At 40.1% G+C, this 27,305-nt stretch overlaps 1 protein-coding gene across 1 annotated transcript in view; it reads right to left on the bottom strand.

Moving 5' to 3' along the window:
• Window positions 1-27,305, bottom strand: part of HMCN1 (hemicentin 1) — a 5,606,893-nt gene that overhangs the window by 3,817,421 nt on the left and 1,762,167 nt on the right. Inside the window, exon 9 of the mRNA XM_044085314.1 lies at window positions 27,015-27,159. Within this exon, the coding sequence (XP_043941249.1) occupies window positions 27,015-27,159 (145 nt within the window). The remainder of the gene's footprint in view (window positions 1-27,014; window positions 27,160-27,305) is intronic.

Here is a 27,305-nt window from a genome sequence, read left to right as displayed (position 1 = left end):
TGTGTAAAGAAGGCCCTGAGCTGACCTACTTGACCATGCAGATAAGGCCAAACATGGCCACCTCTCTAAATATTTGCATATATCAAATCAAATTATTCAGTGGCAGCGGTGCAACAGGTAGCACACTTGCCTTTGCTGCAGAAGGCTGTGGGTTCTATTCCCAAACCGGGTAGATTGATTACTGACACTGCAGTGCAGCATAAGGGAGGTGATGCACTCCTGAGTGTGCCATCCTTTGGGTGACACATTAAACTGAGGTCCCATCTGCATAAACATTAAACTGAGGCCCCATCTGCAAAAAGTTTGTGGTAGCTCAGGTGGATGTAAAAGATCCCATGGTGCCTACTGAAATGATTAGGGGAAGTTCCCTGATTCCCTTCCCAAATTTCCCCTAGTAGTATAAATACTACCTCATGTCTCCCCTGAAAAGAGGCTACTAACCTACTGGGGACTAACCCAGTTAACAAAATGGTAAATAAATAAAAATAAAAACATTTGGAAAGCTCCTAATCTAAGTAGAGGTTGCCAAATCTTCTCCTTGGGCCGAGTTCCATTTTGACCAAACCCTAAGCACAAGGAATACCTGTAAAAGATAACTGCAGTTATTTTTGGTTGAACCCAAGTGTAGAAACATCCTTCCTAGCAATATAATAGAAAAGAGCATGTCAGAATCTTTTTAATTAATTTCATCTAGACACCTCTTCTCTTTTTTTTTTCCATCCCTTCTTCCGACTGTCCTTCAACAGTGAGAAGACCTTTCAATATTAACTTATTTTTCTTGTCTTGCTGTGTTCAGTGCCAGAGTTGTTACATTACCTACAAGTTATGTACTCACCATAACTAGGGATCTGTGTTGTCCATTTTAATTCTTCCTCCTTCTACCCATAATGTCCTACTCCATCCCTATTGCCTCAGATCAAGTTTGCTTCCATTTCCCAAGAGCAGAATAGAAGCAGATATAGCCAGACAGAAAAGACAAGGCTTAAACCTGGAACTGTAGGTTCCAAACACAATCCAGTAGGTCTTTCCAGAAGAAAAATGGATGGAGGGGTGGATGGGAGGGGAGTTGAAGAAGAATGAAAATGGACAACACTGATGCCTAGTTATGGTGAGTACATAACTTATAAATCTGACGTCCTTTTCATTCTTCCTCACTTATGAGACAGAGTCCTCAGTTATGTTGACCTTGGGTGGCCCTCATTGAGGGATATTTAGGAGTACTGCCAAACCAAAGATGGCTCTATTTCTAGATATGATGTCCAACTTGTAACGTGAAACAAAAGTATGAGTCTTGGACTATGTAGCTGCTGCACAAATGTCATCAATAAACTTTCTTGACCAAAAAGCAGATGAAGAAGCCATGGATCTAGTTGAATGAGCTTGGGAAGGTTTTGGTAATGTCATACCCTTCTGAGAGTAAATCCATGAGATATAGTCTATAATCCACTTAGCTAGGTTAACTTTAGAAGCTGGTTGGCCTAGGCGATTCGGAGAGAAAGAGACAAAAAGTTGGCCCGACTTTCTAAACTGTTTTGTCCTGTGAAGGTAAAAGCATATTCTGAAAGGCTACTCTAGAGGAGGATAACACTGGATTATGTGTAGGTGGAAGACTGATAAACAATCAGAGGCATACCAATGACACAACACTGCTGACTGAAATAAAGGAAAATATGGAACATCTGCTGAGGAAAGTCAGAGAAGTCGAAGGATGGAACTAGAACAGGAACATGAAGAAGACCAAGATTATGTCAACTGATAGCATCGATAAATTCAAGCTTGATGGACAAAAAATTGAGATGGTTTTGAGTATGAATCTTTTGGATGCCCTTGTGACCACTGATTTGACTAACACTCAAGAAATATTAAGTTGTTTGGTGCTGGGCAACATGGCTATGAAGGCTCTAGATAAAATATTCAAAAGTAAGGGCATCAGACTGCAGACGAAGGTAAGACTAGTTTAGACTCTCAAATTCTCAGTTGTCAACTACGGTCACAAAAGATGATCTGGAAACAAGATAGAAGGAAGACTGACTCATTTGAAATATGGTGTTAGAGAAGAATCCTGTGTGTGTCATGGACAGCAAGACACACTAATAAGTCATTCATACAGGATATTAAACTGGAAATGTCACTCGAAACACAAATGATGAAACTGCATTTGTCATACTTGGTCACACGGTTCGAAGGGGAAGATCACTGGAAAAGGACATTATGACTGGAAAGACTGAGGGTACAAGGTGTAGAGGAAGACCGCCAATGAGCTGGATCGATATGATCATGATGACAACAGGTCAGACACTGGAGCATCTCATAAGACGAGCACAAAAATGGATGCTTTTTAATTGTTTAGTCTATCAAGTCACCAAGAGTCGAACTCGAGTTGATGGGACATAACAACTGTGCACATCAAGGAGGTATAGTATGTACTCTCCTTTACTGGAAAAATTTGGAAAGAAAACTGGCAACTGAATGGATTGCTTGATGTTATTTTTGGAAGCCACTTTTGGTAAAAAAAAAGGGTTAGTCCACAGGGAAACCCTATCTTTATGTAAAACAATTTAAGTTTTTTTTTGCTGAAAGACCCTGGAGTTCAGATATTCTTTTTGCTGAAGTTATAGCTTCCACAAAAACGGTCTTCCATAACATAAATTTTAGATCAGATATGTCTGATGGTTCAAAGGTTTTTTGTGTTAAACCTTCAAGTAGTGCAGTAAGATCCCAAGGCAGTGAGAGATCCTTTATTGGAGGTCTCAAAAGAAAAATGCATTTCATAAAAGCTTTACACAATCTAGAGGAAGCCAAAGAAAAATATTCCCTGTGTAGAAATTTCAAATTGCTGCCAACTGAAGTTTAACTATAGAGAAACTAGCCCCATCTTTGAAATGAGTTGTCAAAAAATGAATAGCAGAAATTGGTGCACAAAAGGGATCACTCTCCTTATTTGACGCCCAAACAGAGAACCGTTTTCATTTACTTTTATAAACTTTTTTGGTAGAATCTTTTTGAGAAGTCAAAATAATCTCACAAACTAGGGAAGAGAGTCTGGACTGTCTAACTATTACTGGAAGTGCAGTAACCATGTGGTCAGCTTGAAGGCCTGAATGTTGGTGTACTGAATCCCTGATGGGTGAGGAAGTAGATCCTGAGTAGGCTCCAATATCCATGGAGGATAACGAAGATGAGACCACAGAAAGCGGAATCATACTTGCCAAGGCCAGAAGGGGGCAATGAGGATTACTGAGCTCTTCAGCCTTCTTGGTTTCTGCAAATGTTTTGGAATCAGCAGAAGAGAAGGATAAGCATAAAGGAGACCTGAGGGCCAAGCATGAAGAAAAGCATTTCTTGTTGACTTCCCCTGAGGGGAGATCAAAGCAAAGTATTTGCTGCACTTGTTGTTAAGAGGGGTGGCACACAGGTTGCAGCAAGGTTGGCCCCAAATTCTGAAGATCATATTCACTACTGAGTGATTGAGAGACCACTCGTGAGGCATCAGTATGGATCTGCTTACTTTGTCTGCAAGCATGTTGTTTTCCGTGGAAAATTTGCATCGCAATTAGAAAGAAGTCTGATGAGACTGCCCTTTCCCAAATCTTCATGGCCTCTCTGTAAAGGAGGCAAGATCAAGTTCCTCCTTGCTTATTGATGTACCAGACTACAGACATGCTGTCAGTCTGAAAGTACAGTTGTGTACCTACCATAAATGTAGATGTTCGAGTGTATTCACTGTTGCAGTCATTACACTTGGGTTATCCTGCTGGCAGGCTACCCGCAGTCGGCCAGAGTTCCAAAGTCTAGGTCCGGCGTCGGTTGCTGTTGCCTCTTCCCTGACGTCAGTGCGCCATGGGTATAAAAGATGCAACCAATGCCATTTTCTTCAGTTTTTCTTGTCCCAGATGTCAGGTGCCCCCAAATAGGAAGGCTGTAAAAAAGTATGCCAAAAAGCATGCATGTACTAAAATAAACATTTCCTTCATCTACAAGCAAATACACCACATAGGTTGTATAGAATTGAGAAGTACAGAAAAGTCCCAGCAATGAAAAGGGGGATGGTGGGTGGGTAACCTGGACTGCAACAGTGAATACACTCGAACATCTACATTTATGGTAGGTACACAACTGTACTATGTTCATCGTGTTTCACTGTTGCGGTCATTACACTTGGGTAGAATCCCAAAGCTGAGGTTGGGTGGCTGGGCCTAAATAGGATTAGGAGAGGCTACCAGGCCCTGCAGAACTGCAGTGGCAAAGCCTGCTCTGGATTTAGAGTAGAGAGGTAAGTGGTAGTGCTTGGTGAAAGTATGCACTGAACTCCAGGTTGCAGCTTCTAAAATGTCTTTGGTTGGTACTCCTCTGAGAAAGACTGCTGAAGTGGCTGCTGCTCTGGTAGAATGTGGCCAAATGCCCTTAGACACTGTTTTGCCATGTTGTGCATAACAGAAGCGAATGCAGTGTCCTATCCATTTTGAAATCATCTGCTTTGAGATAGGCTTTCCTTGTGATCCTGTAGCATAAGCTACAAACAGTTGCTCAGTTTTTCTGAAAGCTTTTGTTTTGTCCAAGTAGAATCGTAGCTGTCTGTGTATGTCCAAAGCGTGCAGAAGTCTCTCCCCTTTATTCTGGGGATTTGGATAGAAAGTTGGCAAATGAATGGTTTGGTTAAGAGCCACACTGGAAACCACCTTTGGCATAAATGTTGGGTTTGTCCTTAGAGAGATCCTGTCCTGGTGAAAAATGATGAAAGGTTCCACTGCCATTAATGCCTGTAACTCTGAGACTCTTCTTGCTGAAGTTATTGCTAGGAGCAGAGCAGTTTTCCATGATAAGAATTTTATATCAGCTGTGCTGGCTGGCTCAAAAGGAGGCAGTGTGAGCTTTTCTAAAACAAAATTGAGGTCCCAAGTTGGTATTGGTGCTCTCCTTGGGGATCTTATGTTTTTGTCCCTCTGAGGTACCGCCTTAGTAGTGGATGTGAAAAAATAGGAGGTTCTGTATTGTAATGAGCTGAAATGACAGAGGCATGGATCTTAATAGATGAGAAGGATAGGCTTTTGTCCAGCATCACAGTTAGGTATTGTAAAATCTGAGGTATATTTGGAACAAGTGGTTTGAGTCCATGTGCCTGGTTCCAAGCACAGAATCTCTTCCATTTTTCTGCATAAGATTTCCTAGTGCTGGGCCTCCTGGCTTCTAAAATGACATCCATAACAGCTTTAGAGAGAGGTGTAGTCTGAGTGGCTATATTATCTGCCATGCAGCCATATTTAAGGTGCTGAGTTGACTGTGCAGGATCTGATTGTTTTGCTGAGTCAGAAGATGAGGAATTTGAGGTAAAGGCCAGGCTGGGCCTTGAGACAAGCTCTTTAGGATTGGGTACCAGTGCTGGCGTGGCCAGTCTGGGGCAATCAGGATCATTTTTGGCCTCTCTTGTCTGACTTTTAGGAGCACCTTGGGAAGAAGAGGCAGTGGAGGGAAGGCATAAACTGTCAGGGTTTTCCAACTGAATGATAGAGCATCCACTTGCCATGCTTGTGAGTGATAAGTTCTTGTGCAGAATTTCTGTAGTTGGCAGCTGTGAGGGGAGGCAAAAAGATCTATGACTGGGCATCCCCATTTCCTTGTTATCATGCTGAAGACCTGTGGATTTAGTTTCCATTCGTGAGGATCCATGAGATTTCTGCTTAGTTCGTCTGCCAGTGTATTTTTCGTTCCTGACAGGAATTGTGCCTGCAGATGTACTTGATAGGTCAGTGCTGTGTTCCACAAAGTCATGGCTTGCCTGCAGAGGGGGTATGAATGCGTGCCCCCTTGCTTGTTTATGTACCACGTAACTCTGGTATTGTCTGTCTTTAGGAATAGTTGTCCTGGATGTAGTAGATCCTTGAAAGCTGTCAGGGCATTCTGTACAGCTAGCATCTCTTTTTGATTGATGTGAAGATGCATTTGTTCCTTGGGCCACGTGCCCTGAATACATTTTCCTGCCATGTGTGCCCCCCAGGCATAATCCGATGCATCTGTTGTTATTGTCTGCCTGGCTGTGGGTAAGGTGAAAGGCTGTCCCTTGTTGTGGTGACAGGCCTGGGACCACCATCAAAACTCCTGTTGTAGGCAGGGAATTAAAGTAATTATTGTTTCCAGGCTGTGGCAATGTTGAGTCCAAACACTTTTTAGATACCACTGTAGTTTCCTCATATGCAGTCTTGCATATGGAATTAGTAGAATGCAGGATTCCATGAAGTCCAGGGCCTACAGAATTTTTCTTGCAGGGAGCTGGGTTTTTGTTGCCATCATTTGAAAGTAATGAGTCAGTTGGCTTTGCTTGTCTGGCATGAGATAGGCCATCTGGGTAGTTGTATTTAAGCTTGCGCCCAGGAATATTATCTCTTGAGAGGGCACTAGTTTTGATTTCTTTTCGTTTACTGTGTACCCTAGGCAAATTAGTAATCTTTTTACAAATGCCAGATGTTTTAGAAGGATGTCCTTGCTCTCTGCTTGAATAAGGCAGTCATCCAAGTAGGGATATATTTGAATTCCTCTTTGTCTGCAAAATGCAATTACTGGTGCCAGGCATTTTGTGAAGACCCTGGGCGCAGTAGATAAGCCAAAGGGCAGTGCAGAGAATTGGTAATGCATTGAGCCAGCTATGAATCTGAGGTATCTTCTGCAAGATTGTCTGATTGGGACATGCAGGTATGCCTCCTTGAGGTCCAAAGTAACTGGCCAAGCCTTCTTGCCCAGCATGGGTAGAAGTTGCTGCAGTGTTAACATTTTGAATTTTGGAACATTCAGGAAAGTATTTAGGATTGCCAGGTCCAGTACTGGTCCACAGGTTTTGTCCTTTCTGGGTACTAGGAAAGGTTTTGAGTAAAATCCTTGTCCCTGTTCTTGCTGTGGTACTCTTTGAATAGCTGCCATGTCCATGAGAGCAGCAATTTGTTTTTGTGCCTCTGCCCATTGGTTTTGTGGCAGGTCCGGCATACCTTTTGATTTTGAAAGGGTGTGAAAGTGGAACCTGTAACCCTGAGAAACAATATTCAGTACCCATTTATCCTGGGTGATTATGTGCCAATTTTGTGAGAAAAGTGCTAGCTTTCCCCCTAGGGGTGCTGCCAAAAGGTAAGTGCTTGGCATTTGTACAGGGAAGTCATTGGGACTGTTTCCTATAAGGTTGTGATTTGTCTTCTCCTCCTCTGGGGGCTGAAGCACCCCATTGTTTAGGTCTGTAGGAGCCTTGGGGCTGAGATCTGCCTCTTAGGCATCTGTATCTGCCTCTTTGTGGCCTGTCTGACACCGGAAAGGACCAATTCTTTGAAGGCCAGTTTCTGCTAAACCTAGGTGGTTGAACCTGTAAGAAATCCTTTACTGTCTGCATTGATTTTGCTTTATCCTCCATTTTCTTTAACACCTCTACTGCCTTAACACCAAACAAAGTGTCATGCTGTAGTGGAGCATCCAATAATTTTACTTTAACATGTTCAGGTAAACTTTGTTCTTTCAACCAAGCATGCTTTCGAATGACAGAACCTGTAACTGCAGCTCTACAAGAAGCATCTACTGAATCAAAACCGCATTGCAGAGTATGCTTTCCCACTTGTTCAGCTGCATGCAATAAATCCTACATTTCCTTACTGTCAGGATTTTCTGAGTTTGTAAGCATTTTCTGTTTTAACAAAGACATGAGGTACTGTTAATACTTAAGCATGTGAAACTGACAGTTTAAAGCCCTTACAGCTAAAGTAGCAGAAGTGTAAACTTTTTCCCCCCATCTATCCAGATCTCTAGAATCCCTATCAGAGGGGACAGGGTTTTTAGCAGTGGAAGCCTTAACTCCTTTGGGACCCTGAGAAATAGTTTCTGGGTCAGCAGCAGGGTTTATATAAAGAAATGTATGAGAGTCAGGGACCCTGTAGTACCTGTCTGGCTTGACTGGTGCAGGGGGTATAAAATCAGGAGACAGACTGGATTCAGAGAAAACATCATCAACAATATCAAGCACAGGGGGGATAGCCAGGGGCCTGTGCTGAGGCAATAAGATAAAGTATCTGAGCCTTTTCTTGGATTCTGAATAATCCTGGCTCTCCCAATGAAAATGCTCCCTCATGGTGTGCAAAGTTTCCCCAAAAGAATAATCCTCAGGTGGAGAGGCAGAAGGTATAGATTCTTCTGTATCAGAGTCCTCATAGGGAGGGAGAGAATATCCCTGATCTGAAGAGGAATCAGAGGAAATAGAAACCTGGTCAGAGGAATCATAGTCAGTGTCTTGCCTAGGCCTTTTATCAGGAGGGGGATGGGAACCCCTGATTAAAGTAATTAGGTCTTCGACCATTTTAAGCATCTGTTTCTTTGGCATGGATGATTGTTCAGGAGAATGCTGTACTTGTTTCCTTGTCTTTAATGATGTTTTTGACTTTGCCTTGGCTGCTGCAGTGGACTTAATAGTAAGCTGTGAAGGTCTGAAAACACCCTCAGAAGCTGATGCCTGCTCAGCGGCTCCGGACCCATCTGAGGGAATAGTTTCCGCAGGCCCAATACCTTGAGTTTCCAGAGGCCTAGGTGCCTCCACGTGAGAGTCAGATACGACCTGTGGCTCTGAGGTAGCGGGTGTCACGGGCTGCGAAAGCACCTCAGTGAGAACCAGCGAACCGGCGACTGGCCTAGAAGAGGCTTCGTCGTTGGTTTTGGACCTCGGATGCCTGTCCTTTTCCTTGTCTTTGCATTTTTTATGAATTCCGGTCGTCGGTTGTTCTGACGGCATAATGTAGTTAAATCTTCGGCCAAAGTAATGTAAAGCAAAATCAAACCGACGCTTAATAGTGCGTTTATTGAATCTAGCACAAAACCGACAACTAGTAACGTCGTGGTCATGGCCTAGGCAAGGAATACAGTAAGAGTGAAAGTCCTTATGAGGTATTTGCTTCCCACAAGAAATACAATTATTAACTTTTATTGACATTGGTCTGAAGCAAGAAAAAGTTTCCCCAACAGGGTACTTAGCTTTATTGAAGACTTCGGTTCTGAAACTCAATTTCAAAAATCTCAGGAGTCGGCCGACCGACACTTGCAAACTGCTTTTGCTTCGAGCACAGCGCAGCAAGAAAGAATGAAGAAAATGGCATTGGTTGCATCTTTTATACCCCTGGTGCACTGACATCAGGGAAGAGGCGACAGCAACCGACGTCGGACCTAGACTTTGGAACTCTGGCTGACTGTGGGTAGCTTGCCAGCAGGATAACCCAAGTGTAATGACTGCAACAGTGAAACACGATGAACATCTGCAATACTCCCCAAGGGAAGAGCATCCTGAAATGCCTGCAACACTAAAAGGACTGCTCTCATCTCTAGGACATTGATATGCAAGTTGGTGTCTTGGGGGGATCACATACCTTGGACAGTTCTTCCCAAGAAATGCTCCCCCACCTCCTTTGAGATGCATCCATGGTCACTACGGCTACTAGGTTCAGCAGAACAAAGAGTCTGCCCAGAAAAAGATCACTGGATTGTAACCACCAGCGAATGTGTTGCTTGCAGATCAGGGTGAGTTTGACTTGAAAAGACAGGGGCTGATATAGAATGGACCACTGTACAGCTAGCATCCATTGGAGAACCCACATAAAGAAGCGTGCAAGATGGAGTAGTATTAGGACAGCTGACATTGACCCAAGTGCTTGAAGCACTAATCTTGCTGGAGGAGATGGTTGAGAAAGGATAACCTCAACTTGATTTCTGACAGAAATAACATTGTGGAGAGGTAAAGATGCCATCTGTACTGTTGTGTCCAAAACTGTCCTCAAGAATTCCAGGCTCTGAACTGGTGCAAGTTTTGATTTGACAAGATTTATCATAATGCCCAAAGTGTTGGAAATCTGGACCAATTAGTCCCTGGTATGTTGTAGTTGATTCTTGGAGGGAGCAGTAAGGAGCCATTTGTCTAGGTATGGAAACACCTGGAATCCCTTCAGTCTCAAGTGAGCTGCTGCTACTGCCATGCATTTGGCAAATGCCCTGAGGGCTTTGGTGAGTCCAAAGGGCAGAGCTCTGAATTGGTAATGACTGACTCCCAGCCAAAAGTGAAAATGTCTTCTGGATCGTCTGTCTATTTTGATGTGATCATACACATCTGTAAGATCTATAGAACACATTCTATCATCCTTGTGCAGAAAAGGCAGGATGGACTGAACTCTAATCATTTGGAACTTTGCTTTCTTTACATACTGGTTCAATTTGCCTAGATCCAAAATGGGTCTGAGGTCCCCTGTTTTCTTTGGCACTAAAAAGAAGTATGAATAAGTTCTGAATCCTATCTGGTCGGGTGGGAACTTCTGGATGACTCTTTTTTCTAGCAGCTTTTGTATTTCTTGTGATGTGGCTTTCCTCTGATTGGGTGGAAAGTGGGCAAGTTTCTTGCTCTCACAATGAGGAAAAGGGGAAAATGGTACGTAGTAACCTCTGTATTTTATTCTTAGCACCCATAAATCTCTTGATGTTTGTCAGATGTCTAGGTACACAGAAAATGACCCCAACTGCCTCCAGAGTTAGACAGTCAGGCAGCACTTCAGGAGCACTGACAGAGCCTGTCTAAAAAGAATCTCTAAAGCCCTGGTTCTGTGGGCCTCCTCTGCTTCTAGGGTAATGCCTACAATTAAATTTCCCCCTCTGCCTCTGAAGGAACTGTCCCGATGTGAACCACATTTTCTTACCACCTTTGTGGTTCCTACAGAAGCTCCATTGAGGTATAGAGAACTTGATCCCCATGGCAGACAGGGTCTTTCCTTCTTGTTCACTGTAGGTAAGTGTATCTTTTACTGATGGCCCAAACAAGAAAGTGCCATCAAATGGGACATTAACAAAGGACATCTTAAAGGGCTCCGCAAAGTCACATAGCCACATCCAGGCATTTCTCCTTATGGTGATGCCTGAACTGGCTGCTCATGAGGTCCCTTCAGCTGTGTGATAAATTAACCTCATTGAATTGTCTGAAAAAGATAAAAGAATGGCCAGTTGAGAGGAAGTCCTTTTGATATCCTCAGCAGACATGAACTCTGAGAATTTGATAGTTCCTTAGTCAAATCTCTCTGAAGCCTAGTAAAGTATGTCAGGTAATTAAGCGACCTCAGAGCGAAAGTAGCTGAGGTGAACACTCGCTTTCCAAATCTGTGCAATGCTCTGGACTCCCTGTTAGGTGGATGGACAAAAAAGCTCTGCTAGCTCTTTCTTAGTGGTTGCCACCACCACCATAGCATCAACTGGGACTCCTTTGCTCCAGTGGGGTTTGTCTGCACGTGGGGCCAAAAACTTGTTAGGACACTTGGGGATGGGCTTGACAGTATCTGGCTCCTTCCATGACTGGCAGGAAACCAGATTAAGAAGTTCATCCACGGGGGTGTACCCAAGACAAGGATGGGCCAGAACCAAAAGCCTCCAGGAACACAAATTCTTCAGAAGAGGGGGTTTGGAATAACTGACCAACATTCTGCTTCAGGATCTCAAGAATATCTGAGGGGGTTACCCAAGACAAGGATGGGCCAGAACTAAAAGCCTCCAGGAACACAAATTCTTCAGAAGAGGGGGTTTGGGATAACTGACCAACATTCTGCTTCAGGATCTCAAGAATATCTCCAAATGAGATGTCATCCGGTGGTGATATGGGAGATTTCTCTCCATCAAAACTGGTGTCTTCCTGCTATAACAATTATGCAAAAAGCACTAAATGAAACATACTCACAAGGCACAATTCCACCTTCATGGAGATATTTGTTGATCACCCCTATATTAAAGGAAAATAAGAATCCCAACGTATGCAGTTCATATAGACCAATTTCACTCCTTAATAATGACTATAAAATTCTTATGTCTATATTGGTTAACAGAATTTAAAAAATCACTCATTCATGTCATAAGTGATGACCAAACTTTATAATAGACACACCCATGATAAAATTCAAAGAATTTTAACTATTATAGACATTTTAAATAGAGACAAACATGAAGCCCTAATAGTCACTTTAGACATTGAAAAAGCCTTTGATTCACTAAATTGGGATTATCTTTTTAAAATTCTACAAATTTATGATTTCCCTATACAATTCATTACTTTAATAAAAATATATTTATAAAGACAATCTGGCCTATGTAAAATTAGGCCCATTTACATCAGAAACTGTTGAAATTACTAAGGGTGCTAAACAGGGATGTCCTATGTCTCCAATGTTGTTTGCATTAGCAATAGAACTTTTTTCCTCAGCAATTCATTTTAACCCCAAAATCAAAGGCATTAACATTTTTGATCATTTTAATTCCAAAATAATGCTCTTTGCAGATGATATACTACTCACCTTAGTTATCTCTGAAGAGTCACTACATGAACTAAATTTACTAGTTGAAAAATTCTATCATATCTCAGGTTTAAGAGTTAATAGTTCTAAATCAATTTGTATATTGTTAAATAAAATAAACAACTCTAATATTAACATAAACCAAATAGTTAGGAAACAGGTTTCCTCCCTAAATTATCTGGGGATTGTTTTATGTGAAAATTTAGAATTAACTTTATCTACTAACTATAATAATATTGTGAATACCCTAAAATTACTAGTTGGGAAATGGAATAAATTGTATTTAACATTTGAAGACAGGTTGCAGTTAATAAAGATGGTTTTACTCCCAAAAGTAAATTAAATTGCACTAGCTATCCCTATAATTCCCAGTAAAAAGCTTTTAAAAGAACTAAATACTATCCTTATAAATTTTCTTTGGTACCCAAAAAAGAATAGAATAGCTTTCTTAAACCATATTAGACCTTGGGAAATGGGAGGAATTAACTTTCCTGATTTAGAATCTTATATTAAAGCTTCCATTTTCAAAACAGTAATAAATTGGTTTGATCCAAAATTCTCTTCTGCATGGAAAACGTTACATACTACTACATTCCTAAAAGAAAGTAAATTGACACAAACTCGCAATTAAATGAACAAACTAATAATCTCTGGCATATTGTCTATATTAATTTGCAATACAATTCTACTAAACCCACCAATCTAAACTATATAAATGATATTTACAACACTTTCCGGAGTTTTGTAAATAATAATATTGATATTAAACAATGGTTACAGTTATTAATTCCCTTTAAAATTACAATTTTTTTTTCAATAACATTCCTACAAATACTCTTAATACTTGGAATGCAAAACATTTTACATGCTAGTACCAGTGTATGGAAAACTTGACAGTCCTGGATGTAAGGCAGTTAATTAATACATTTGATTTACCAAATTCAGACTGGTTAGCTCTTAGCAATCTACTTCCCTATACACAAGATATGCAGAACAATATATAATTCTTCTTTTACTTTCATTCCTAAACTCATATTTTTTTACATGAAGTAATATACAGAGACTTTAACTGGACAAATGTAACCTCAAAATTTTATAAAATTATTATTAATTACAAAGCCAACCCTAATCAGAAGTTCTGGAACTTTATCACTAAAGAATATCCATTATTGTTATCAAATGAGAATAAAACTAGTTTATTATATTCTATTAAATTAACCTCCAATATACAAATTTGGAAAATTATTTCATGGAAGCTTTTACACAGAGATTTCTATTCTCCCAACAAAATTGCTAGATTCAACAGTTTTAATGGCATAACTTGTTGGAGATGTTCTTCAAAATGTAATGCTGATTGGTCTCATATGTATGAATGTATTCACATTAAGAAATTCTGGGAAGATATTGGTGATTTTCTACAAGCCATTTTTACAGATTCCTTTATTTTGTCAAAGTCACTAATTCTTCTGAATGTAAATGAAACTGTTACAAAAAACAAAGACCTTTACCTTCTTTGGACTACAATGGCAGTTACTAAGAAATGCATCACAAGGAAATGGAAGACCTCCTCCATTGCAACCTTTGATGATTTTCTAATTCTACTGAAAGATGTAGCACTGCTGGAAATCAGAGTCAAGGAAATGAGAATCTTTTCTAGGAAATGGATTAATAACCCTTGGGAGAAAGTTCTCTCTCTTATTGAGACACTTAAACAGACATAATTTTACCTTCTTAAGTAATCATAGAGTCATAGAGTCATAGATTAGTACTAGGCTACCTGCCTTTGGGGGCCATTTTAAGCCTAGCCAATTACCCCATGTGAAAATCAAACCCTGTAACTTGTGTCTGTAAGGTAAACACCTTAACCATTATTCCAACCTCCCATAAAAATTATTTTCCTATGCCCCTGTCGAGCAGGGCCACAGAAGTGATCCCCGGGGTGAATTTCCTATAAATAGTCAGGCCTGCCAAGTCTCAAACCCAAGACACTGTCCTCAACAATCACACCAACATACCACTACACCAACAAGAATCTATCCTGAAAAGAAGTAAAATTACTTTTTCTAATAATGTGTAACTTTCTCTGTTTATGTATTTTAAATTGTTTTTCCTTTTTTTTTATATTTGGTTTGAGGCCATTTGTATATTTTGTAAATAGTTCATTATAATTTATTTTTGCTTGAAATGTAAAAGTTTATTATTATTTTGCTTGAAAAATTAAGAAAATTATTTGAACAAAAAAAAAAACCTGGTGTCTTCCATGACCGACTCCATGGGGAAGTATATATGTCTCTTCTTACACATTCTCTTCCATGGCACCTCTTCTTTGAGATGTTCTGGAGAAGTGTCAGAAGACAGGGGAAGTTCCTCTACTGGAACTGGCTGGAGACTAAGTGGAACTGGCTGTCCCTGTGGAATAAGTCTGACAGACTTACAGTTCGGAACTGATGAGAGAAAAGTGGTGGGATCTGAAACATGAGAAGATGGTTCTCTCTGGACAGGAAAAAGCCATTTCCACTACCATGAAGGCTGAGGGACTGGAAGAAGCCCTGAACCACTCCCACAGCTGAAGCTTCTGAAGAAGGTACATCTAGGCCACCCCGGGATCCAAGCCTCGAGGGGAGAATTGGATCCAAACTCTCCAGGACCAAAGCTCCAAGGGGAAGGGATGGATCTGAGAAAACTGGAGCTGAACCTACCCTCTCAGATCTAACACTGATACTTTGCCTCTGAGACCCATTCTGATCTGAGGGTATCAGAGCAAAACCAGTCAGAGAAACAGTCGGATTGGAGGAGGAAACTCTCCTCGGATCTGATGCAGAGCCTCTCCAAAGCCACTGGACAGATCGGAGAAGGAGAATAATAGTCTTAGATGTGACAGGCATACTCATGGATCCGATAGGGAATTTAGAAGCTCCATCCCCTATCTGGAAGTCAGCTCTGAGGAACTTTCACATCATCCTATCCACATCTTCTTCTGATAAGCTTTTGAAGGACCTACAGGAAGTGGTGCATAGGGGCCTGGAATGCTTCTTGGGTGTTTGGAAAAGTTGAGCAGGCAGGATGGGTGAGGGTGTAGTACTCCTAAAGGAATGATACAGGATCCATGTTGGGAGCTGGTGAACTAATTGTGACTACCATCAGAGCCGAAGCCTTAGGATCCGAAGGCTTCATATCTGAATGTCAAGATGTCTTTGGAATCAGGGAAATCAGATCTGAGAGCCTCCTGGTTTTGGTTGGTGGCTCCAATGAAGACATAGGGGACTTCAAAGGAGAAAGTTTATGGTGCTCCACAGAAGCAGACTTGCTTGATTTGGAGGAGGGGGTTTGAGCATCTGGAGTGGAGGAAGATGGAAGAAGACCCCCTTAAAATAAGTTTGTTTCTTCTGTCTGCCAGGACCCTAGGATTAAAGGTAGTGCAGATTCTACACATCATGTCCAATTGCCTGGCCCCCAGGCAATAAACACACTCCTTGTGGGCATCTGAGTTTGGTATCTTATGCCCAGAAGAAGTGCATTTTTAAAACCCTGTAGGTTTGTACGGCATAATGGCAGTAACAGAAGACAAACACTAAAATGTGAAGAAAAAGACAGTAAATTTTTTTTTTTATTTATATACTTAGAAAAAGGGGGAAAAATACAAGAAAGGCCTACCAACTATGGTAGAAGCAAAAAAATACCCTAAGGTTAAAGAATAAAGAAAGAGAAAAGGATACCAGCAATGGTAATAAAACAAATACTGTAAAACAGTACAGAAAAAAGAAGGAAAAGTCTCTAATGACCAGCAACAATGGGAGGGAGAAAGAAAAATAGAAACAAAAGTTTTATATAACTCACAGAAACAACCCAGCTAAATTCACTCGAGAGTGGAAACTACGTTTATTAGGGAAGGCAGCAAACGAGATCTGAGGCAATAGGGATGGAGTAGGGCATTATGAGTAGAGGGAGGAGCTCAAGAGTTTGATCTGAAGTCTGGTAAATGCAGCTGAGTCCGATCCAAGAATCGGATCCGGACCCATAAGTAAGGAAGAATAAAAAGGATAACATCAGAATCAACCTTTAAATAATCCACCACAGGCACATAACACATAGTTCATGAGTATTCTGGGGGGATTTTCTGCCCACACCTACAGCACTTGCAGAATCCTGAGGCCACATCTATCCTCAGTAACAAACCACTGTACCAAAAATATACAAACACAGCACCAGCAAACTAGTAACTAGCCTGAAAATAAAAGGATCTACTGTTAAGTCAATAAAACAAACAAGTCCTTTAGTAAATCCAGATGATCTAAAACTAATAAAAAAAAAATAAGTGAAGAGCACCTAGAAACCTTCCACAAATAAAGAAGAAAGAGTAAGGGAAGGGGAAAGAGTCTGATGGCCGAGTCACTCTAAGGGAGAAAGGGAGGTCTGACAGAAAAAAATATATAAAAATAAAACTTTGATCATTCAGTAAATAGAAACAATAAAAAGGCATAATTATTTCTACATTATTGCATTACGACAAAGAAAATGGGTACTTATCACAAAGAACAAGATTGAAAACAAGTGATGAAGTTACAGCAGTTAGAATCTCCTTCTAGTAGGTGAAAGCTTCAAACAAGGTGAAATGAGAAGTGAGAACCATTTTGAGAGCCAGGGGAGGAACTTGACTTATGGAAAACATATGGACAACACCTGCTGAAGCAAGTAGCCTGAATCAGATACAATACTTTTTCTGTATGTGTGCTGGGGGGTAGATCTATCCCAAAACCCATCTCCCTACATAAATTGTACAGTGGTACAACCACAGAAACCTGTGGATTTTTGCTGGTGAATCTCCAGTGTTTTCATGATGAATGCTGTACCTTTTCTGTTACTCACTGGAAAATATAGTAGTATCAACTCACACACCTCCTCCTCCCAACTGGAAAGGTAAACAAGCAAAATGCAACTCTTTTCCTATCTCCCCAATCAATTCATTTGACAAACCTGCAAAACTTTGTGCCCTAAGTAAGAGAAGCAATGAAAATGTTAAGTTCTGTGCCACATACTGTCACTGTTGATGCATGTGTTGTAAAGCAGTTTCCTAGAAAGGGCTTTCAGTTTATTGACTGCCCTGGCTACAGGGCACTCCCCCCTTCTTCTTGGAATCTCCTTGCTATTGGTCTTTGAATGTCTGCTTCCCAAAAAGTTTGCTGAGTCAGCTTACTTTGTTGTTGTAAGTGGATCCTGAGTATGAAAAGTAAAATTGAAAATCCTGAGTCATCCCTTGAATCAGTTTCCCGCTATCATTACACTTTTCAGGACCTCAGCATGAGATCCAAAAACAACCTCCCTATCAAGGGGAGAATTCAAACTTTCAGCTTTAACATTCTTAGGTCAGTTTTGAGAATGTGATCACCCAAACCTAGCTAAGTCAGAAGGATACTTCAAAGAATGTTTGGTTACTTGAGACACAGAAACAATGAGTGTATTCAGGGAAGATTTTCCCTCAGAAGAAGGAAAAGTTGATATAATGTTCCTCACATTCTCAAATGAAGGAAGCACAAAGTTTAACATACAAGCTTGACAATTAAGAATCCTAAAATAAGTGTGGCAGAGGTATATAATTTTTCCAAATCTATCAAAGGTTTTCCTATCCTTAGCAGAAGCAGATGGATTAATATTTACCAAATGTGTAGCTACAAATGGCTTTGCCAAGAAAAATCATTGCTGGGTTAAATATGGGACTCAAACATAAAAAACTGTGAGACTGAGGAACTTGGTACAGTCTATCTGCTTTTTAGGGGCTGCAGGCTGGGTGTAAGACATGTTACAGTCAGTAATAAAAACATCCTCCAAAGATAGAAGAATAGGAGGGACAGCAGTAGGATGAGGAAATTCCACTTGTAATATATCAAACTATTTTTTCAAAGAAATTGGAACTTCATTATGTTCCCACTGAACCAATTGGCTCATCCCAGATACGGTTTCAGAAAAAGAAAATTCTTCCAATGGTCAGTCAGAAGAAATACACTCCTCAGAGTCAGAATACATTACCCAGGAGGAAAAGTTGTTCATTCACAATCACTTGACTGTTCATCACAGCAGGAATCTTCGGAAAATAAAGAATTACTTATTCTTTTACCAGAAAATCCAAAGTGATATGGGTTTAGAACCTCTACCAAGCCCTGAGCTAAGCCGAATAAATTATTCTTATCTAAACTAACACAGACAGGAGAAGATAAATGTTTGACTTTCTGCTTCTTTCTCGGTGGACTCTCCATGGAAGCTGACAGACTACTGTTAGTGACCTCACCTCGAGGAACAAGCATCCTAGTCCAGCTAGGTAGAGAAGTACTCCCCATTCCTTCCACTGAGACTGGCAAGAATGGTTTTCCCATGCCCACTAAGGACACTCCAACAGCTGCAGAGAATGTGTGTAAACCCAGTACATGGCAGATGAAGGCACTACAACAATAGACACCACGGACGAACGTGTAGTCTGAGGAACCAAAAATGGTCATAGCAGATCATTTGTGGCTGAGGCAAATTAGTAGCTTGCTGAAGGGACAAAAGCTGTCTAGAAAGCCACGAATGAAGGCTGAAGTCCAAGTACAACTGACAGTATAGTTTGCAAAAAGTGAGTATTAAAAATGTAGTGTTTTCACTACAAAAACACCACAAGAGGCACAACATAAACTTCCCCCAACCCCTAAACACAATTTTCTAAAAGTGTTCTCAGAAGATATTAGTGATAAAGTTAAATTTATATAGTTTTACAATAAATGAAAAAATATATAACCAGAGTATACCAACTGATTAAGAAGTCATATGACTGTCCAAAAATTTAATTCCTTGTATAAAACAAACCATTTCACTTTAAAAAAACATTGTTTTAAGAAGGACAGTATGTAGCTGTTCAGTAGACTCCCGAGTCATGGGTTGACCCAAAGTATTCACAGCTTGTTTAGGTAGATCTTGCTGGAATCCGTTCATGTGGGTCAAGTAAATGAATGCTCTCAACGCAAAAGTGCCTGAAGTGTAAACATGCTTCTCCATTCAGCTGATACAAAACAATTACCGATTAACTATAATTTTTATATATATATGTATATATATATATATATATATATATATATATATATATATATATATATATATATATATATATATATACATAATATACACACACACACACACACACACACACATATATATATATATATATATATATATATATATATATATATGCTTATGTTCCTACTATTATTCTCACTTCTAACTATTCTATCCATACCTTATCTTTTTACACTCTATGAATAACTGAACTGCCTAGGGTTCCAGCACCCCATAAGACAAACCTCCACACCCACACTTGTAGTCTCTCATAGCCATAATAACATACCCAGCACTTCATACTACCTACCAGCTAAATATCATAGACTGACTCACATTAAATGTCATAACTCAAGGGATAGGAAACTCCAGAACCTAATATTTAAACTTCTAAAATCTGTACTGAGACTACAAGTTCACTCATTAATAGATGGAGATATCCACCCAAATCCAGGCCCAAATTCTACTACAACTACAGAGCCTCACATTACAATCCCTGCTAACTCACATTTGCTTACTAGACCCTCTAATTCACTCCTAATAGCCCATCTTAATATTCGGAACATTAACAATAAGGTTGCACACCTGCATGCTCTCATGGATGTACATTCATTTGACATCCTATGTCTCACTGAAACATGGTTCAAGGCAACAACACCAGACAATGAGGTAATACCACCTGGATATAATATCTTGAGACTAGACCATAAAGCTAAAAAGGGTGGTGGAGTAGCTATTACTATACAAATCTGGTTTACAAGTAACCTCCATAGAATCTAATCCACCCCTAGCCAGTAATACAGAAATCCTTATTTCCAAAATTCAGCTTAATAAATATAAATCTATCTATATCATCTGTATTTATCTTCCCCAGGTAATAACACTAACACCCTAGAGAATATCCTTAGTTGGCTCTCCACAAACTATCCACAGGAAACCATAGTACTTGGTGACTTTAATATCAATTGGATGAGGTGTACCAAAGAACAGCCTTCTACCCATATAAACCTTTACGGTTTTACACAAACCATTACATCCCCCACAAGGACTAATAAAGTTAACAACAAGGAAAGCACCCTTGATTGGATCCTCATAAATAGTCGCCACCAAAATTACACAGTAGGAACCCTCCCCGAAGACATAAGTGACCATTCTCTTACCTTCTTAATTAGAAATAAGAGTGACATTCCAAACCCAACTACATATAGAACAATAAGATCCAACAAATATTTCAACCCTGATACCTTTGAAAAAGAACTTAAAGTATGTGATTGGTCTCCCCTAAAACAACTACCATTAGAAGCAGCAGTTATATATTTCAATTCTAAATTCTTAACTATTCTTGGCCACCATGCACCAACTCATACAATTAGAACTAGAGTTAAACCAGCCCCATGGCTTTCTAAAGCAACTAAACAAAAAATCCTCCTTAGAAACAAAGTCTGGGCAAACCGACGCACTACTAAAGACCCTGCAGATCAATTAAAGTTTAGACAGCTAAGAAATGAAACAAAAAAAGCCATACAGTTGGACAAAAGTACTTTTTAATTTCAGCTCCAACAAACCCACCAAAACAAACCTCAAAAATTCTGGTCAGGCATTAATAAACTTCTACACCCAGCTTGATCACTCACACCCACCCCCTCAGGTTCTGATCACAGTAGTCCCAACCAAATAGCCAACACCTTCAATACTTTCTTCACAGAGACCATTCAATCACTTGCCAATCAGCTATACCCTGACACCTCATCTTCGACCACTTCAAACTCTAACACACCTCGATCATTTCACTTTCAACCTGTTCCCACATCCCTTATCTGTACCCTAATTCAAAAACTTAAACTTACCTCCCTCCCGACAGATCTACTACCTGCAGAATACCTACAACAAGTTGCAAAAGCCATAGCCTACCCCATATCCATCCTGATTAATAGACCCATTACTAAAGGTAACGTTCCATCAATCTGGAAAATTTCATACATCATCCCCCTGCATAAAAGTGGTAACTCCAACTAATTATCAAACTATAGACCTATAGTCATATTATCTCCACTGGCAGAAATCATGGAGAAATGCATTCACAAACAGCTGTTAATCTTCCTATTAGAAAACAACTTATTAGCTAACAGCCAACATGGTTTTAGACCATTTCATAGCACCACCTCTGCTCTTTTATCCTTCTCTGATCACATTAATAAATATCGGAATAATGAGCTTCTATCCTCCGCCCTCTTTATTGATTTGTCAAAAGCATTCGACATGGTAAACCACCAACTACTCATTAACATACTGAAAAACCTGTCACTAGATACAGTGGCTATACAATTGTTCCAATCCTACCTAAACAGCAGGCAACAGGCTGTATTATGAGAGAATAACTTATCTTCTAACCTCCCGATTACCCTCGGTGTCCCTCAAGGCTCCATACTAGGACCACTCATTTTCTATATTTATAAATGACCTACATGCTGCAATACCTCAAGCTACCTGTATCCAATATGCAGATGATTCAACATTAATATGCGCAGCCACTTCTCCATCAGATTTTCAGTCATTAACCCAAAATTCGTTTAATACAGTTGAGAAATGGCTTCTACACTGATGTCTTATCTTGAACTCCAAAAAGACAAAACTTCTACTATTTACTCCCACCCGTAGATCCTCCCCACTTAATTTTACTGTTACATCAAGTAATTGTACTATTATCTCTCCGGATCCCACTACAAAACTACTTGGGGTACTAATAGATAAGAACCTTACCTTTGATTCCCATATAAACAGTACTATAAAAACAGTCAACAAGAAACTAGGTTCCCTCTATAGGATCAAACCCTTTCTAACCCCACTAGCCAGGTCCACTATTGCCCGTACCCACTTAATCTCTACCCTACTATATGCCTCCCCTATATATACTAAACTATGTAAAAGCAACTTGAACAAGCTGGCCATCTCCTACAATAACATTGCCAGATTTGCAACTGGGTCTTCCTACAGAACCCATCATTGTCACAATCTTAAACAGCTAGGATGGTTAGAGCTGCCAAATCTTTTAACATTTAACCAACTAACAGTTGCCCACAAGATCCTGTATCAACCTACTAACACACCAATACTGACAAATCTTATTACCCCCCATAGCAACCTAAAGACCTTACGCTCATCTAATAAACGTGTGCAAATATGTAAAACTAACAATTTAGCTGGTGACTCTCTGTTCTCTAACACTATTGGCAAAACCTGGAACTCCCTTCTCAGTGATCTAACCTCCCTTACCTCTAGCACCCTATTTAAAAGCAAACTGAAACCATACCTTAAAGCACAATGGTTATGCCCCTGTACTAACCCTGACTAACTACCTCACTTACCGATGGGTATTACTCATCTTATCTGCATGTGCTAGATACTTTTCTGTTACCTAAAAAGAGTATGCATCTGTACAGTTGAAAAATGTTTACTTGTGATTTCATTGCTATGACTAACTATACCAGATATGTACTAAATTTGTGAGTAAAATTCCAAAGTAAAGTAAAAACTGTAATGTACCTCAATTGTTTTTGTAAAATCTCTCTTACTGTAAATAATATTGTAAATGTGGAGCTTTTCTCCCCGGGCATCTACTGAAAATGGACATGTATCCAGTTGGACTAGCTCGGTCAACAAATGTAAAATAAAATAAAATAAATAAAAAAGAAATATATATATATATATATATATATATATATATATACATACACACGCGCACACACACACACACACACACACACACACACACACACACACACACACACACATGGATTCGTATCACTTCACTAAAAGACCATTTCACTGACACTCATTTCACTGAGACCAAATCACCTAAAGTTCACTTCACCTAAAACTCATTTCACTGACAAGTAGTCCTCTAAGGCAAGTCAAAGGTATATGTCCTTTTCTCCACTGTAGTGCGATCCTGGTGTTAGTATATATAGTTGGGGGGGGTGGGGGACACAGCCCCCCCCCACCTAGTTCAGTTTTACCAAATAATGTAAAACAAAACCAGACAACAGAAAACCAAATTAAGTGGGGGGCTACACCCCCCCACACCCCCCAATGTACTTAGAGTACTATTTGTCAGCGAAATGAGTTTTAGGTGAAATGAACTTTAGGTGATTTGGTCTCAGTGAAATGGGTGTCAGTGAAATGGTCTTTCAGTGAAGTGATACGAATCCATACATATACATATATATATATATATATATATATATATATATATATATATATATATATGTGTGTGTGTGTGTGTGTGTGTGTGTGTGTGTGTGTGTGTGTGTGTGTGTGTGTGTGTGTGTGTGTGTGCGTGTGTGTCAACTTTTTTATTACAAGAACAAGAAAAAATATATAGAAAGGCATTAGGTAGCAACCTAAACATTGAGGAAGCTGAGGAACTTAGAATACAACTTGAAAAAGTCTTTCTATAAATACTAAAATAGAAAATCTAATCTTAACTATAAATTACAGCAAGACATGGTATGATTTTCACTGAAAAATAGAGACTTTAAGAGCACTTAATTGCTGATTAAGGAACAAGATCCATTCACAATGGTGGCAAAAAAGATATAAAGGGGAATCTCACAGAGAATTATGGGAAAGTTTCTAGGAGTTCAAGGCACTAAAGCACTATCTAGTGGCCAGATCGGATCTGGGAAGTCGCTTGATACCCAACTGTCCCTTCCATCCTCCTCAATATGGCCAATTTGTGCTGATGTTGTTTTGTGGTTCTTCTGAGCATGCTCCTGTTCCTTTAATGGCTCTGACAGACCATCACTGCCTTATTCAATGTAATCACATGAGGACCATACTGATCCATTAACTTCTTCTGTCATACAAAGAACTAATTTCCTCTCTTGTCTTTAGAATTCTCCTAATAAGTCTTTACATTTCTAAATTTAAGATTTTCTGATAAACTGCTAAGCCAAGCTTGAATCATGTGTATTGGTCTACTGCCAGGAATTAGAGTTTTCCCTTGTTTTGTTCTCTCTTTTATGTATAATGTATCATTGTATTTAATTCTTTTAATAGCTGAGTAGCTTATAGGTTTGATTCCTATCATTAAACTGAATTTGCAGTAATGCTTGTTTAAAATGGATGTACAGTACATCCAGTTCATTGATTACTGGATTTATTATCATTATTCTTTCTATTTCTGTAATTAGATCATGGCTTTAAGATGGCTCAAGTTGTCCAATCCACTGACCTGTTCCAAAAAAAGGAAGCCAATCTGGTGGTCCCCTGCCATATACAAACTATACAACAGAAGGAAGAAACTGTTGCAGAAAAAAGGAAAATCCCAGCATGCAAAAAACTCCCTTACCAGCCTCAGTAAGAAGCTGAGATCCCTCATAAAATCCTCCAAAGCTAGTTAGGAAAATAAAATTGCCAAAGAGTCCAAAGACAACCACAAGGCATTCTATAGTTATGTCAAGAATCTAAATGGCAATGCTCAGATCTGATCTGAACTACAACAGAATTGCATTAAATACACTGATCCCAAGGATATTGCCAATATCCTGGCAGATCGATTTAATGCCAACTTCACCCCCCTCTCACCCTCTAAAGGGCCAATCTCAACACAAAAAGATTGCCAAATTCTGGTAATCACGGCTACACAGGTAGAAACCGCACTCTCCAAAGCTAAGAATACAGCATCCATGGGACCAGATGACATCCCGGGCTGTGTACTACATGAACTACAAAATGAACTGGCACCTCACCTAAGTGTCATGTTTAATCATAGCCTCAACTCAGGCTTCATGCCCACTGAGTGGTGCACAGCTACAGTTATCCCACTCCACAAGTAGGGATCCACCTTGGATCCGAGGAACTGCCGTCCCATCAGTCTGACAACCCTGATCTGTAAGGGCACGGAATGCATTATCATGGAACTTATAAACAAAGACATTGGCAGCCTTCAAACACTGGACCCCACCCAGTTTGGGTTCGTGAAGGGCCGATCTTGTTTTCTGAACTGGATTGGATTTCCGTATTGTTTTCTGAACTTGACTGACTTCTTCAAATCAGTCTCCAGAGCTGTGGATGAGGGTAAGGCGATCTACACAGCCTATCTGGACCTTGCCAAGGCCTTTGATACCATCCCCCACTCTGGAATCATAGATAAACTTACTAAGCTGGGCATAAATCCCTACATCACTCGATGGGTTGCCAACTGGCTTTCTGACAGAACCCAGACTGTAAAAGTAGCCGACTCCAAATCCAGCTCCAGACAAGTGACAAGTGGAGTACCTCAGGGTTCAGTCCTGGGGCCGCTCTTGTTTGGCATCTACTTCTCTGAAGTACAGGCCAACAATAAGGGACTCTGGCTAACAAAGTTCGCAGATGACTGCAAACTGGGAGACATTATTGAATCCTCAAATGATGTGGATATTCTACAAAAGGGCCTTACAGAAACATATGATTGGTGCCAGAGCCATAGGCTCAAGCTTAATGCCAAGAAATGTATAGTTATCCCCTTTGGGAAAAACCATGTACCCATGAATTACCAACATAGGTGGCAGTACACTAAACACCGAAAGTGTGATGAGAGACTTAGGGACACAGGTGGACAGTGGTCTCACCTTCGATAACCACATTGCCACAACAGTCAGGAAATCCTTCTATGTGGCACACCTCATCACTAAGGGTTTTTCATCCAGAAAAAAGGAGGTCATTGTCCCACTGTACTCATCCCTCAGTAGACCCATGATAGAGTACAACGCCCTGTTTGGTATGTACCTCACAAGACATTTGCAACAGCTGGAAAGGCCGCAGAAATACCTCACTGAATGTATCACAGGCCTAAAGCAGATGCCCTATGCTGACCGTCTAAAAAAACTCCAGCTATACTCTGTGGCATATCGTCTACTCAGAGGTGATCTCTGCTTAACATACAAGGCCATGTCAAACCCTGAGCTGTCGGACATGCTCAACAAAGAAATCCCAGTCCCTCAGAGCCACACGCTCCAGGGATCTAAACCTTGTCATCACAATGAACAAAACATGCTGGAGGGAGAGGTTCCTGACCCAGAGACTCCCCATACTCTGGAATAGACTGCCCATACATGTCAAGCAGAGCGCTTCCTTGACCCTCTTCAAAAGGAACCTTGACAATTGGATGGGAGATAGGAAATTCTCCCCAGGATCACGTCAGTCGCCCAGCTAGACAGGGGTCCAGGAAAGTAAATATTGTGGGAAGAAATATCCAGGGAATTGTTATAGCTAGACTTGTATAGGCCCTAGGGCTGATAGCCTAGTGCCAACCTATGAACCTATTAATAAAAATTTATAATGTACTACTAGTCTTGCAAGATTTTGGGAGGAATACCTCATACAGAAACAGCACTGTAATCAAACATTCTCCTTCAACTGCAGGACATATACAATCTCAACAGCTTCAACTAAAGGATGGTTGTTCTTTTTTTTACGGGGGGGAGGTGAAAATAATGTCATAAAAGAAGACTTGACCACTTAAAAAGAAAAGGCTTTCAAATGAATAGTACTTCTACCAACATAAATTAAAAAAAAAAAAAAAAATTCAAAGTATGTAAGATCATAAGAATTAAAATGCACCTGAAAAAGTGATCTGTTCCCAGTCTAACTCCATCTCTGCTAAAACGCAGAGTAAAAGGAATAAGGCTTTCTACAGAGCAGGTTATATATGCAGTCTGCAGGTAGAATCCTGGAGTTGTTGCAGGCATTGTTACCTCTGGTGCATCTGCAAGGAAAAACAGAAACAAGTTAGTAGGTTTGCAGCATTCAGTAAAGTGGTTGAAGGAATGAAGGAGTCACTGTATGCAAACTGTCTCTTCATCTAAAGCTTCATAGACAGAAAAATCACTTCAGGGATTTCCCACCCTTTTA

The sequence above is a fragment of the Protopterus annectens genome, chromosome 10.part0 (assembly GCF_019279795.1).
Source record: "Protopterus annectens isolate FY-2018-M chromosome 10.part0, PAN1.0, whole genome shotgun sequence".
In the NCBI taxonomy this organism is placed as follows: Eukaryota; Metazoa; Chordata; order Ceratodontiformes; family Protopteridae; genus Protopterus; species Protopterus annectens.
Note: the sequence above shows the minus strand (reverse complement) of the source record. Positions and strands in the feature narration are given on the sequence as shown.